At 43.2% G+C, this 16531-nt stretch overlaps 1 protein-coding gene across 1 annotated transcript in view; it reads right to left on the reverse strand.

Moving 5' to 3' along the window:
• adgra2 (adhesion G protein-coupled receptor A2) overlaps positions 1-16531 on the reverse strand; it is a 38544-nt gene that overhangs the window by 8452 nt on the left and 13561 nt on the right. Inside the window, exons 3-4 of the mRNA XM_046387184.1 lie at positions 10525-10596; positions 298-369 (exon numbers count right to left, since the gene is read on the reverse strand). Coding sequence (XP_046243140.1) covers positions 298-369; positions 10525-10596 — 144 coding nt within the window. The remainder of the gene's footprint in view (positions 1-297; positions 370-10524; positions 10597-16531) is intronic.

Below are 16531 nucleotides of genomic sequence, written 5' to 3' on the forward strand. Positions count from 1 at the left end.
AAACTTGGTGAAGGAGGCCTTTATTGTCACGCTAACACCAAGGGCCCAATACAATGCATGACAACTGCCATGACCTGCCAAAACAGAGTCTGCCATGGACAAGAAAAATGTGAGGGAACATGTGGGCCAGTCTCTTTCCACTACTGTAAAGTTGGCAAACATTATTATTTAAAAACTAGTCTAACTCCTTCATTTGTCCCATACCAAACAATTAAATTCAACATTTCCATGCCTTCTGGTGATATGCTTGCTACTCTGAACCCGAATGGAATGTGAATCATGGTAATATCTACTTACAGTTTCCGAAGCTCAGACAGGCCTTGGAAAGCTCCAGGCATGATGGTGCTGATTAAGTTGTGCTTGAGGTCTCTGGGGAGAGAGAGGAAATATTAGTTCAACAGGAAAATGCATGCAGGGATGCTGCTGATGCTGTCTTAAAGGTCCACTGTGTAGGGTGTAGTGGCATCTAACAATGTGGTTGCAGATTGCAACCAACTGAACCACCCTTATCTCAACCTCAAGTAAAAACGTGAAAGACCCTCACTCGGCCGATATGCAGATGTGAAAGATTCATTCTGAGGTAGCAATATCTACGTACCACGTCCTCCAAAGCCTACTGATTGACAGGTTGTACCACACTGTATTAAGTGTTAAGACGTCAGCTACAGTTTTACGGTGAGTTATTGCTGGATTATTTCTTGGCTTGGTCAAAGCCAAACACAGAAAAAAGTGATGTTAATTACTGAGCTTTAGAGGTGTTTTAGTCTTTATACTATGCTGAGCTAACCGGCTGAGGGCTGTAGGCTCATTCTTACTGTGCAGACATGAGAGTGGTATCAACCTTCTCATCTAACTCTCAGCAAGAATAAGCAAATTTCCCAAAATGCTGAGCTACTCCCTTAGGTTTAAAATGACGGGGAGCAGAGACACAATTCCTAAACCTGGCTTATCCAGCAGGACACAGCAGGGTATTTCTGCACACAGATAGGAAATCTTATCCCATCAGCCACCTGGGTTTGAGGTTAGCAAGATGCAGACACTTGACCAAGAAAAATATTAGTGGAATCTAAAACTGCTAGCAAGGGGTTCTGTCATTTTCCTGCTTGTTTCAAAATGACTCTTCCCATGATAAATGTGGCCACTGCAAACCATAAATATTATTTCCTTTAACGTCCTTTGAGGATCTAATTTCATGCTGCCTTTTCTGTACTCACACCCATGAGCTAAACTATTCAGCCAGATGCTCCTCTCCATCAGCTAACCTGCATTAGATTTTGAATCCAAGAAGTTTCTCATTGGCCAGTTGGGAATAGCAGGGTTACAGCAGGTCAAGAGATGGATGGTTATTGGCACAACATGGCTGATGTTCGCTGGAATGTGATCCATGTTCCTACAACATGAAAAATGCCTGCTCCGATCGGACAGATCACCAAGGCCAATTTCCTTACAGGAGCTTAAAAGCATCTGTGGTTGTGTTTTTGTCTATATCACTTTTAACCAGGACGCCACTGTGGTAGACAAGACCTCAGGGGACTTTCTGCTCTTTTTTCCGCAAAGATTATCTGTCATTGCCGTTCTCGACCGCGCTGCCTCACACCACGTACAACCTCAGACTTCTCTCAACCATTGTCCTGTCTGCTTTCCAAGAGATTAGCTATTTTGATCAAGCTAGGGCGGGAAAATTGTTTCAGAAAATGGCTTCCTGTAAAGAATTAGATTGTGCGGTGTGGCTCAGATAGAGCTGGACATCAGGGGTTTTGCTGCTGGTCCAAGCTCCTGCTAAGCCATCGTTCATATCTAGATTATAGACGACAGACAGGTTATAATGATGGAGCAAAAGCTATCTGGCTTTGGACCAAATGGCTGAGGTTCGTTGTGTTTGTCTCAAAGCAGACAGCCTCGGACAGCTCAGCCCAGCTTCTCTGAATGCATGCCAGCTTGTCAGACAGAACACTTTGCAACAACTTCACAGCTTTTTTAAAAGGTGGCGATGTTTCAAGAAATTCTGCTTGGCACAGGCATAAATTCCAATGATCAAATCAAAGACGAGTGTGTGTTTGACAGGAGATTATTCTGCTGTATATGTGTGTGTGGCCTTGCGATGTATGTGGTAATCCCTTGGCTGTGTATGTACACGTGTTTCTATGTGTCAGTAGCTATATAGGATTTGTTGACCGGGCCGGGTGAGAACAATACTGCTGTTTCCAGTCTGTGCGTCCTGGGGCTCATTAGTGCAGCGATGAAAGACGAGGCACTGCCCACTATTTCCTCTCTCTGATGATCGCCTCTCCCTCCCTCCCTCTGTCCTTTTCACACTCGTGCATTTGATGTGTAACACTGACCTCCATGTATACACACTCAAACACACGCTTCCCATGGGATCAGGACAACCCTACAAGTAAGCAAGTACCCATGTTAAATTAGGTTAATAGACAGCACTATCATGTGTTCTCTTATGTCAGAGAGTAAAGATTAAAAAGTGTTTATTGTTATGTTGTTGTATACATGTATGGATATAGAATGTAGATATCCCATATCCATAACTTTTCTGATTCTGCTGCATCCTTTTGACTATAACTATTACTATAACACTGTTATAATCATGCAACGCTATATCAGTGAATAAGTCTTAAATTAACTGTCTGCACTTAAGGTCTGTTGAACACCACAGAGTCTCAACTTTAAACTTTTAATAATGGAACTATTAAGAGATTTTTGTAACGCTGTTGGACTTTAAGCAAAACAGGTAAGCTAAGAGCCACACATTGGCACATGACACTGATAATGTGCAATTCATAAGTACCTCAAGCTTTCTGAAGGCCTTTTCCCTCCTGTGGACCAAACCATCATCCACTAAGAATAGAAAAACAAGTATCACAAATGAAACTTCTGGATCTTCTCCCTTACACCTGGTTTGAGAGGGTACTGTGCTGTGTGCGCATTGAGTATCAGCAGTCCTCTACTTCTGATACACTTTCTTATCACCAAGCTGGGGAATGTGGAGGAGCTCACCAGAATCAACAGGACGTGAAGCAGTAGTCAAGCACTTTGCCCTGCTGTTAGCCCAAATGTCAGCACTTGTTCAGGACCATCATAATCCAGACTAAATCTCTGCTGCAGCCAGTCGCCAGCACTCTCAGATTTATTTCCAACTTCATTTCAAGACTGCAGTACAGCACAAACTACAGCTCCAGCAGGCTTCACACTCAGGCGATGACTTGTCGGTGTGCCCTCTGTCGTAGACAGTGCCCTCCCTGACAACAGCTTCACAGCTCAGTGGCCTTGACACTGATGACAACAGCTGTCACCAAGCAAGAAGATCACAGCAGACACAAGAAATACTTTAAATCCTCATGCTTTCTGAACATGATAATATAGCTAAAAAGGTTAGAAGTTGCAAATTGTAGCTATTATTTTTTCATTACCCCCAGTAACAGCATGCACTTCTGACACACTATTATGACTATGGTCTTTCTCTTTGAGTTATGCTTTGTAACCTTGGAAGTGTTGGGCTTTATCCCCTTCGCCACATGTGGCCTGTGTGATTGGGCTGTGACAGACTCAAGCTCACTCCCAGCCTAGAAGGGGCTATTGTCTGCTGCTGCTGGGCCTAACACCAGCGGCTGCCATTAAGAATGTCTTTTTTATTCCCACAAACTCCTCCTGATCAATGGGGCTGGCCCTCTGTTATTCTGAAGAGTCATTTCTCTGTGGGTATATGGGATGAGCACCTGGGCCCCATGTAGGCTGGAGAGGAGCGACGTGCTTGTAGGGCAGCAAGAGGGTAATAATGAAGACATGCTCTGTAAAGCGCTCCAGACATGGAGTGCTCCATTATCAGGAGCACAGCAGCAGGGACTGGAGTGCTCCACTGACATTGTTTAGGCCCCCGGCCCCGGAGGGAGCTGGGAAAACGACTGAAGCCAGGGAATGGCCACTCATTATCGCCCGACTGGAATCAAGCATTTCCTGTTCCTGGAATTTTTTTAATGGAAAGATATGGCATCACAGGGCCAGATTCTATACTACATTGTATTTATATCTTGACACAAGCAACTGCCCGAGGACAGAAACAAATATATGTGTGGATGGATTAAAGGTATGTTGGAAAAAGAAAGCAAGGAGGGAATAACTGGCACCTTGGTTCCTGACAGAGGTCAGTGGAGACCATTTTTGTGCCGCGTGTCATTTCCTGTCTGGTTGGCGTGTCTCGCAGAGGCCCTTGCTCGTTTATTTTTACAGTTTCCTTTTTCTCCTTTTTTTACTAGCTCGCTTTCCCCTGTAGGGAGGGGCAGGTGGGGATTCAGTACTGAGCGAAATTGTCCCTGTGTATGGCCCCGCAGACCCCACCTCCCTACTCCTCAACACACTTGCTCACAATGGGGGCTCTGTAACACAGGACCCAAACGTACTCCTGCCTTCCCCCCAAAACAGGAAACCGGGATCTGCCGAGCTCTTGTTTTTCTACTAATTTCCTGCTTTGCTGCCCCTTCCCCAGATTATTTTCTTTATTTTTTTTCTGGTTCCTCTCAGGTTGGATATGCCAATAATTTTGTCTGTGCTCATTTGGAAACTAATTGCTTTGGTGCAGCCATGAAGCCAAAGAAGGCAAAGACAGAACTTTTCTATTATATTTATAAAACTGCTGTCGTTTGGATTGGGGACATACTTAGCATTATTTCCTTCCAAACCCTAACAATTACCACTTGATCATCCACAGGCATTATTGTACTATTACAAATGAATAAGGCCTTCAGCTCAGCTCCTGAGTAACAGAAACATAAACCATGCATCCAACTGCAGGATGTACAGAAATAGCAATATACACTTTTATTTGAAGCGTAAAATTTCCTAAGTTGATTATATGTTTCTATAGTCTGCAGCAAGAGGAGCTGGATATTATTTTGCCAAGTAAAACTCTGAAACTATGCACTGATATTGAATTCAGATCTGGCTTTTAGAGCGACAGGCGGGGGAGCGATGGCTGTTTTGGCAGCTCTGTTAATTTTCAAGAGATCTACCAGCATGCACAGCAGTCAGAAACAAATGAAATGATCGGTTTATGGTTTCAGTGGGACATACATCCATTAATCCATTTTCTATACCTCTTATCCGTCAGGGTCACAGGGCTGGAACCTATCCCAGCTGACTACAGGTGAGAGGCCCTGGACTGGTCACCACTGAATCAGACACGAGGGGAGGGCTGACACACACAAAGACAAACAACCCCACACGCACACACTCACACCTAAGGGCAAAGTAAAGAAGCCAGTTAACCTAACGTGCATGTTCTTGGGGTTACGGGAGGAAGCCAGTGTACCCGGAGAAAACCCACACACAGGGAGAACATGCAAACTCCACACAGAAGAACCCAGACCGGGATTCAAACCTGAAACCCTCTTGCTGTGAGGCGACAGTGCTAACCACTGCACCACTGTGCTGCTCAATGGGATGTACAGTAGATCTGTCTGTCAGATTAATGATCATGCAAAGTAACTCATGGTGACAGTTTTATGATAACAGAAAAGATGGCGAATTACTTTTTATGTCTGTGTATTTTTTCCAGTGACATCTAAATAATATTTATGAAACAACTGCACTATACCAATACTATTGCATAGCTTAATTAATTAAGCCAAATTCAATCTGCAAGACCCACAGGGCTCTTTAAACATCTTTACCAATATGGTAATAGACACAGGGTTGAAACAATGGACTCATAATATCTGGGAAGGAAACAGGAACAAACGCCTTTCATTCAAATTATCAATGAAAAGGGAGACTCATGTCTGTGAGTGGATTTTCAGCCAGTAGGTGGACTACAGCATGTAGAGAGTGGGAAGGGGGAGGAACAGCGAGAGACCCTGGGAGCTGGGAGAGGGGAGATGCAAAAATAAAGCAGAAAAGGAACACAAACGGAAGTGGGGGGAAGCAAGTCCAGAGAAAGCTCAAGTTCCTCTGAAGGAAAATGCCATTGAAACCATATCAAGTTTGCCGAATGAGTGTGCGAGAGAGAGACTTACTGCCGTATAAAGCGTACAATTTGGTAATGGGCTTATGAGGGGGTTCGCTCGCCGTTTCAATAAACCCCCAGAGCCATGACTGAGCTAGGCTTGCAATACAAACACACCCCGTTCCTTCAGTTTATCTGAAAGACACATCTGGAGTCTATCAACTCCAGCGGCACCCCCCTTTCTGTTTCCACTCTCCAGCACGCTTAACCCCTTCCTCACCCACTCCACCCCTTAATGTCATGCACTCTCATTAGGTGACCGTTGCCTAACCGGAGGCCACTCAATGGCGTGTGCGGGCAAACACACCAACACAAATGTTCATTTTTCTGTGAGGGAGAAATGAGGCTCCCATGTGGAAGCTCCACAGCTGGCCTTAGCTCTTTACAGAGTGGCGGGCTGGTACAATCTGAACCTACCCAGACAGGTCTAGACAGAGGGGCTCCTTGCCATGTCCTCACATTCTCCACTGTTTTTACATGCTAAACTGCTGCCCATCTCTGCTTTGTTCCCACTCATTAAAGTAATTTGCTTAGCCTGTGTGGAAATAATGTTAATCTCCCACTTAGAAAAACAACCTCAGATTTATATAAGACAAACTGCAGGAGTGTGCTTTCCTTCATCCCCTCCCTTCGTCTTCATCCCTTTCCCTCTCTCTCCAGCCACCATACCATCTTTAGCCATCTCGGCTCCACTTCCCCTGTGTCAGATGGTAAAGTTGTTTAAGTTGGATTACTTCCTAACCCCTAGCTGCGCAGAAATGGCAAGAGGCGATTTCAAGGTCGGTTTCAGTGAGGCTCAAGAGAAGACTGAGTGGCCCGTCTTCCCTTTTTGTAACACAGATACTAGTCAAAAAGTAAAGAACTGGCTTGAGCATTCTTAACCATAATGTGATAATAGTGTATATGTTTTCTATCACACAGACATTTTTCTAAACATGTCCAACATCTGCACAGTCTCATGCACTGTGGGACTTACTGGTCACAGGTTTCAGTGCAAACTTCCCTTAATTCTTGTTCTTGTACAAGCATAAATCACAAGTAACTCCTTATTTCCTGCTCTTGAATGAAGTTATTACAAGTCAACAGGAAGTTTTTGATAATCTTGCCTGTCTCGTTTCCTGTGCAAACTCTTGTATGTAGCGCAACAGAAGTGAGAGTACAGTTAAGTCAGGTACTGTAGGGATAATTTTGGCCTCTCTTGTCGACAAAGTCTATCAGGCTGCCAACACCTTGAGCCTCTAACCACTCCTAACCACAAAGCTCACTCCTGCCTTTCAGACCTGTCCACTGTAAGCGCCCTGCTGCTCCCTCATCCATCATCATCGCTGCCCTCTGCTCTCCCTCCCTGCTCTCTGCTCACTCTCTCCCTGTAGGGTGAGCAGACCTGGTAATGAGGGCCCCTTGTGCCCTGCCTGTCCTGTGTCCCATGGTGCAGTGGGGCCCAGTTGGACAAGAGCCAGACTGCCTCGGCCCTCTTTGCTCATTATTCTCATTACCTCGCCTCAAATCAGTACAGGACAGGCTGCTGGGATCTGTCCGCAACTCATAAAGGTCCCGGCTCGTTAGTGGGGCTGCCAGCGTCAGCTCTCATCAAAAAGGGCGTGCGCTATGGTGGAGGTGCTCAGATAGGTACACAAGAGCAGTATCAAAAGCCTGGTGTTGTCCATGAATGTGGCTTATTTTGCATACAGGAAGAACCATCACAGAGGCCAGGTATGATTCAACTGTTGTTTCATCCAAAAGCTGGGAAAAAATGAGGTACTCCAAGATCCAAATGTGGCTGTTGGATGGCAAGCCTATTTAAAAGAGCTACAAAAACACAGTAGTCCAGTAAGAAGGCAAAAACAAACAAGGCTAAATTGCTCCTCTGCACTTGGGTGGTTTGGCAGGTTATGAAGGCAATAGTGGCTTTGAGGAGGTTTGTCCCAATGAAAGGGCTAACTGTGTAGATTGCTGTCTGGCCAAAGCCTGGAGGAGGGTGGCCTACCCTGGATCTGTATTCTCCAACTAACAACAGCAAATCAGACTGCATTCAACTCTGAATAGATGTCTGGTGTGAATGTGGGTCTGCTGAGAGAATTACCAGAACCATTTGAAATGACTGCACAAGGAGTGAGGGTGCCCATACTAGGAAACATACTCAGAGTTACAGTACACACTGGAGTCACAACAGAGATGGGCCGAGAGTGAGAGTGTGTGTGCAGTCAGGGAGCAGACTGTGTTTATCCTTGTCACGTAGGGGGAAGAGATGCAGTGTAATTCCCTGATGTGTGTTTACTCAGCCCTAGTGGGCTGGCCTTTGATTACAGCACTGACCACATAATATGAGTAACTGTTCACTACTGCTGCAAATGACAAGCACATGTAGACGACACACTGGAAACAATGAGAAGACGTGAAGGGCAATGGCGGGCTGAAGAGACAAAACAAGAGAGACAAAAACTCACACCCAAATCTTAACTGTAAACGCTCTCTTGTTTTCATCCCTTCAAACCCTTCCATCACTGCAACAGTGAATTTCAATTCGGCATTTTTCTCATCACACAGCAATTTTACCATGAGCTCAGATGTAATTATAAGCTGTGCAGCGCTCAATTAAAGGTTGAAGACGTCAGAGTGAGTGAGCAGACCTCCACCGCTGTGTGTCAGAGAGCCAGGAGAGGTTGAGGCAGAGGAGTGAAATGAGGCCTGCATGATTTACGTTATGTCTTCTCCTCTCTTTCTGTGTGTGTGTGTATGTGTGCGTTAGTTTGTCTGCCTGTTTGGTGTCCTTCTTCCAGATCGCTTAGTTATGAGACTCCAGGAAAGCTCCACCCTGCTGCCCCCTGCTAGTTTTATCACAGCTCTAGCTACAAGGCTCCGTTAGTGGGTAAGCTCAAGTTACCCGACCCTCCGACCCTACAGCGCTACAGGGAACCTTGTCCGCACTTACAAAAACAAGCAACGTCAGTTCATTTTACTGCAAACACTTTCAGCTACAGATCTTACTTTACTATAAATTATTCTCCCAAGCAAGTATTAGTCACAGGATCTTGGTTTACTGTCTTTCTCTCAACGGCTTTCTCAGTAATGTTGATGCAAGACAGTTGAGGTGAGAACTGAGAACTTGGTCTTGGAACCATTCACCCATGGTGTTCACATGTCAGACATAAAACCGGCAAATTCGGCAAATTTAGCTTTTTTTCTCGACTGTCACGTCTGGTGTGAGCTCCTGCAGGATGGTCCTAACAAGCTAACAACTGCAGCAAATTACCATATTTTTCTTTCTTTTGACATTTTTGAGAAGCTTGTTAGCTTCATGGGTGGCAACCCTGAGTGGCATGTGGAACTGATATCCCTTCAACATACCCATCCCCCCTCCAACAAAATAACTATGTCTGCCAGACTACAGTATCCAAACTGAAGCGGCTCCATGTGTGTTGTTAGCTACCAGGGCACTATAAAGCTTTATTGGGATGCTTTGTAAAACAACACACCTTCTGGTGGGAAACACACGCTTGCATATCTGCCAACAATTTTCCCAGGCCACCTCCCAGGGCCCTCCCATTTTGTTTTTTCTCATGGGAAACTAATTTGCATGATCCTTAAACTTTATTATGAATGATCATAATACATGAATCTGTACGTTTTGCATGCTTGTCTGACATCACTCAAGTTGCCAGATTGTCTATGAAACACTCTACATACAATTTCAACGTATCTGTCCCAGCAACCTGGCATCCAAAAACCCAATCTAAGTGGTATGTTCATAACAAGAGAATACTTTACTGATTGATGATCTGGTGGTCCCAAAATGGACCCAAAATGTCAATCAAGAAGGAAAGCCAGGGGATCGCCAAAATCTCAAGGATTCATCTTTTGTGGACCATGACTATCTGTACTGGATTTAATGTCAATCCATCTGATGCTAGATATTTCTCTCTGGACCAAAGCAGTGAAGTGACCGACAGACAGACTATTGAACCTTGCTGCCAAAAGGAAGTGGTAGGACTAAGGAGCTACTCTGACAGGCACCAGTTCCCACCAAAGTTCCTTTCCTGTTTGTCACCAGGACTGCCATTCATTTATATTTCCTCTGTATTATCCTGTCTATCATCTGTCTCACACCCCATTCAGAGAGATTACGATTCTACTAAGGAGGGCTGGACTGTCTGTGAACCACAGGCGAAGCTGCCAGCACACACCTCCTCCCAGAGATCTCCCTTATCTTGTTCTGCGGAGTGGGGCTTACCTGATAATGAAGGACTGAAGTGTAATTATGTGAACTTTTCAGCATAACTAAACTCTGTGATAGCCAGTCTAAGTGTATCTTCCTCCCTGCTGGACAGAAGCCCATGATTGGATAAAAGCATGCAGGGCTCCTGTGATATCCTTCTTTGCAAAGGCCCTGAGGCAAGCTAAAACAACAGCTCATAAATGGATGCATTGCTTATATCTCATGCAAACAATTAATGCGACGTTGTAGCATCTGTAGAAGTGAAATATTCATAGATAAACAGTGGGCTACTCACAGTTTCTCCAAAGAGTAAATTCCAAAGAAGGATCCGTTTCTCAGAACTCGGATTTTGTTGTGGCTCAGTATCCTGTAAAAAAGAAATACCGCAGATTTGTTAGAAATATTCCACAAAGGATAACCTGAAGCATATTCTCTGATGCTAAACTCAAACATGCTGTATTACTGTCTTTGACATCAGCTTCACTGTTAAGGGAGAGTTCAGGTTTAAACAAACAACCAGTTAAGGGGTCACAAGAAGAGGACGAAAGCCAAGAGAAATGTCCACTTTGTGCTGCAAACACACGAGATTAACCTGACTGGAGACATCAGCCTAAGATGTTTCCAATTAATGCTAAAGACAGAATGAGACATCAAGATCAGGAGGGAAGCTGTAATCTTGATAATCATTTCACATACATTTTTACATCAAAAGGATGCCTTTGAACATCAAACAAATGACGGCACAGACCATGTTAATTAGCTCTTTCCCTGCTAGTGTATCACTTGTCTTACAGGGCTCTTATCAGACTGGAGGGCAGAGGGCCACGGGACACACTGGAAGTGCGGTTGAGATTGCTTTGTCTGACAGGGGATCATGGGAAATGAATATTTACAGGAACCACTTTGCTCTGAGAGATATTACAAAGGCCCGTTAGGATATATCTTTGCATAAAGGAATAGTTTGGGAAATACTGTACACGTATTCCCTTTCTTGCTACTAAAGAATTTGAGAAAGGTTAGGGAAAGATTAGCTTAAATACTGGAAAAAGCCAATGCATCATGTTTCGAGCTTCAAGTCAGAGTTGATTTTTTTTCAGTGGTCAGCCAAGGTCAACATCCTCTTTGCTACTACTGTTGGCCATGTCCCCTCAGCCTCTGCTCTGGCGACAGCCCGCCATCATTAACACACCCTTCAGTTTCACATCATCTTTGCCCCTACCACATGGTGCTTAATGGGCTGTTTGCAGCATTAAGTGTGTTCTTAATCGAGAGAGCGGAGCTGTGTGAGCGCCTTTAAAAATGGGAGCGGGCTGTGAGCAGTCTGTGAGATTTACAGATTCAGCAGCAGCAGTCAACCCCCCTGTTTCCTGCCACATCAATAAAAAAACTGCCTTCAGCTCTGCACCTTCCAACTCTGTTAATGACCAAGTTTATCCCAGTATACCAAGTCCTGGGATAATGGGATAAGTTGGCCTGACTCATTCTTCACTTCGGTAACTTCACTGACGGCCACAATATCTAGACAGTTTGAAGAACATAGAAGTTATGATGGGAAACAAATTGAAAGTCAGTGTGGAAAGTAGATAAACTTCTGCTCCAGTGGACACCTCAGTCAATATCTGCCTACAATTATCTACCCAAAAAAAAAACCAGAGACAAGTATTTTTAAACTGAGCTGCAATCAAGAGATGAGGGCTGCTCCACTGATAATGACTATAATACTGAAACCGAGGCTTTGCTGACTATTTCACAAAGTAGTTAAGGCAAAATTATCTTTATTTTAGGTTCTGCTGTGAAAATGTGCTATTTCAGTAGAATTACCATCGCAAAACCCACATTCGTTTTCAAAGTTGGAGCCACAGAACTGAACAGAATTGACAACGTCCCAAATCAGGTCTGTATTTCTAGCGTCGAGGAACAATGAAACACAACACATGTCGTGTTCACAAATCCACACTGAATTGTTGAAATAAATCACAATTATTAAGTCAAGACATTTTCTGAGTGGATGTTAGAAGAGAGCAAAGGCAGTCCTCTGGTGGTATAGCCTGTATTTGAACCGATGACTCCTGAAACTTAAGGTCTCTCGCTTGACTTTGGGCACAGTATCTCTCCTGTAACTGGATGCAGGCCCGAGATGAAAGCTACAAAAGATCCGGAACTGCCTGAATAATTCAATACAGATAGGAGAGGAGAAAGTCACATCTGGCAAAGAAGCAAGCCATTTAATTCAACACAGACAGTTTAGATACAAATAGTTCCTTTTTGACTTACTAATCGCATTATTCAGGGAAAAAAAAAATACTAGTTAGAGGATTTGGTTTTAGTGTGCTTAGATTTGCATATGTGTATAAAGTGTGCTCATATCAATCCAATTTTTTTTTGCAAACCAAATACATCATTATGACATGACTTGCAAGTTTCCTAAAACCTGTACAGATGTGTTTACTTGTGTGTTGTGTGCATGCATGTTTGAAATTCTATCACAACAACAATCGTTTGCCTCAAGTTAAGACATTTCAACACACCATATTTCAATTAGCTCGCCGTTCTGTACAACAGAACTTGAAAGCAGACTTTCACAAATAAACAAGGGCCACAAAATGAGCTAAGTGAAACCCTCCAGCAAACAACAAAAGATTTCCAGGAACGCAGGGGAGTCGCAGTCGTTGGTCACTACTGTATAATCCCCAAAGCCTGATGTTTGGAGCATAGTTCTGGTGAAGGACATTGTTCTTTCATAAACAATACGGAGAGTACAACTCTGAGAAAGAGAGAGAGAGGCAGAACTCTGTAAACAGACAGAAATAGTCAGTGTTCCCATCAGGCTAAACAGGAAACCCAGCCAATTAGCTGTTTATTCAGAACCCAGTTTCAGAGGTCAGGGGTTGTAGAGAGAGCACTTCCTGGACAGCCATCAGACAGATGGAGCAGTGTCCAGAGGCAGGTGACAGTTGGGGATTATGAGAGTGCATCACTTCATCACTGGAATATACAAAGGTTAACAGAGCTTTACAAGCAAAGAAGATGAGTAGCATCTTAATCATAGAAGTCCACGCTACTTGGAGGCCTAACGTCTGCTCCGTATTGCTGCTAATGCCTTAACTGTACACGAGTGGCTTCTCTGTGGCAGATCACATTGAGCTAATCTGCTTTCAAGAGCAATAAGCTGTATGGTACAAGGCATGACAGCGTGATAACTCAGTCCAGACGATGGTTGGTATCTCTCATTCACTTAACCCTTGCAGACCACACAGGCCTCTGAAAAATCAGACAGGCTAATTGAATCCATCTAATCTATGTTACAAAAAAAAAAAAAAAAAAAAAAAACAGGGCCACATGTGAGCCTCCAGGATCCCATCCACCCATTTCATCTAATTCATTTACATGAAGATCAAAAAGCAGGAGGTCAAATGAAAAGAGACAGGTCAAACAGAAGCACACCAGACCTTCTCTTCTGTGGTGTGCTCATAGTGGAGAGGTTAAACAGGGTCAGTAAAAAACCACAGCACAGACACAGACACGGAAAGCACATATGTACAGTGCACCACCACGTCTCTTCATGTGTTGTGATGTTTTTTATGTCCTACAAGTCTGAAATGAAAATGAACACACACAAACACACAAAGGTTTCTATTAAACCAGTTAAAAATATTAGAATTAATTACCTGCTTCCAAACATGCCTCCAAATAACTCAAGTAAACAAATATTTAAAATTATTTTCTTGATTGTGATAAGTTTCCATAATTATTTGAGTTTAGTTAATTGCACTAAGCACATTTCTGAAAAAATTCTGGTTTCTGTGGAAAGATACCCCGTCAGGTATGAGACAACAGCAGGTAATCTGGTACAGTGAAAAGACCAGAATATAAAAATGTATATGTTTAGAAAGTTTCATTATAAACTGATGAAACATGGCAGCATCACCTTAAGCTCGATGTTGGCAGTGATCTATCCAAACAAATATACTACAGATGCATTTTTAAAAAAAAATCTGAATTCATTATTTACAAAATAAAAGTATGATTACTGCTGGTGTGCTTGGTGCTTCAGCAGGAAGTGCCGCAGCTCAGTGTTACCTCAGGGTTTCCTTGGTGCGTGACAGAGTGTGAAAAAGTAAAAACCATACAAAGAGTCTTGTCTAGTAAACCGCAGCAGCTCCTCCCTGCACCGTGCCACTCACTTTGTTGGTTTGCTCAATTTGTTTCCTAAACCCACAAAGCCTTTCAGGGCCACACAGGGCCATGACAGCATGTCCCAAATCTTATTTGCTCACTGATTTTCTTCCGCTCTGCTCCCACCCCCAACTCCTGACTGGAAGGCAGCCTCACTGTAGCATACTGCCTCAGGTCTGGGAGAAGGCTCCATGTGTGTGTATGTGTCCGCATATATATGTGTGTACCTGTGTGGGATGTTAACGATAACTGTCTGTCAAAAGCAGCATGTTCCCTACAGCTGCTTTTGGTTTTGGAGTCATTGTCAACCAATCATTTCACTGAGGAATCATCTCTGTGGTGAAGGCTTGCTGTGTGGTGTACAGCATCAACACAAGGCACAGCTGAACAGAGTCCTTTCAGCTTTCCAGATCACAACCTGGTGCAGACGGACAGCAAACACATGCATCTATCTCCTGTCCTAACCACAGCTAGAATCCTATAAACCCAAACTCAGCAGGAAGTCTTGATTGCAGTCTTGCAGGTTTGGTGTCAGTATATTTGCACCTTTCACACCATCTCTCTACTAAATACACTTAAGCCCTTATATACATATATATATATACATATATATATATATATATATATATATATATATATGTATATATATATGTACATAGATAAGTCCGAAGACTATACTGGAAATGCACCATCCTGGTTTGGCATTTAGTCCCGAACATGAATGAGACACATTTGAGTAAAAAGCACTGATTCCAAATGGCCCAGGTTCCCTTCTGAATATTTAAGCTTCCTGGACAGTGAGCCCTATGTAGCTGCAGGCCTCTACAGCAAACCACAAACACTATAAAAGTCTTACGGAAGGATTTTTATTTAATAAGAATTCATCTGCAGGCTAAGCTGCCTGCTCCCATTACCTATGAATTACAATTTGCAATCTTTGAGAAATAATGATATATTCTTTCATTTTTAACACAAAAGCTGCTGTGATACAACTGCATTTTGGTCACTGATGAAACAGCATGAAAACACACGTGCTGATGAGACGTTCAACCTCAGCTCCAAGGCCATCAGAGACTTAATAAAGAGAGTCAAAACAACCCAACAGGGCCACTGTGTAAACATCATTTGACTGTGGATAGGTCTCTTACCCTGGAGGACCACACGCGAGGTGAAAGACAAGAACCCTTGAAAGAGATTGGTAACGTGCCATAAATCCAATCCTAATTCAGAGACCGATGGGAGCCAGATAATGAGAGCGATTTTCAATGAGAGTCTCACAGGGTCATTATTGAATTAAGCCCGGTTTAATTAGCATGCTAACTTGATAATGCACATGCTGGTCTGTGTCACAGCAGTGTATAAGTTCATATAAATAATAAATAATAATCTAGCCTTGAGGGAATTTTCAACAGAGGTGATTAAACTCTAGAGAAAGCACTGCGATTATCCACTTTTACACTAACCGCACAGCACTGTGTGAGCACAGACTGCATATGTTACAGGCTGTTTACATTCTACACAAAACAATCAGCGTTTTATACTCCACTTTTCCCTCTTTGCTTTCCATTTGAGCTGCTTTCCAGAGTTGCATTTTAGGCAATTCACAGAGCAGAGCTAAGTGGACATGACAGCATTTCTCTTTATATACACATCACACACATCACACTCAGAGTAATGGGAACAGACGTCGTAGATGAACAAAATGTTGTGGTTGAACCAAAAGATGGATTAAAAACATGTATTACTTAATTTGGCCGCTTACTCCATCCAAATGCCAGTTCTTATAGATCAAAGCCATTACAAAAACTTTGCTACAGTGCATTTTAACCTCGTCAGTCATGACAAAGGGATAATATGATCACCAGTGAGAAAGTGACAGACTTTTTAAACATTGTTTGAATCAAAGGAATAGTTTGACATTTTGAGAAAATTATTCACTTTCTGATGATGAGAACAATACCACACTCAGAAGTTGTCTGTCTTGCATTTTAATCGATTTTATACTTAAGTTGTTGTACAGAATAAACAGAATAAAGTTATTCTGAACAGAGCCAAGCTCCACCTGTTTCCTTATGCTTCAGATGTCCAGCTGCTGGCTGTAGCCTTATCTCTATATGGGACAGACA

The sequence above is a fragment of the Scatophagus argus genome, chromosome 4, assembly GCF_020382885.2.
Source record: "Scatophagus argus isolate fScaArg1 chromosome 4, fScaArg1.pri, whole genome shotgun sequence".
NCBI classification, from domain to species: Eukaryota; Metazoa; Chordata; class Actinopteri; family Scatophagidae; genus Scatophagus; species Scatophagus argus.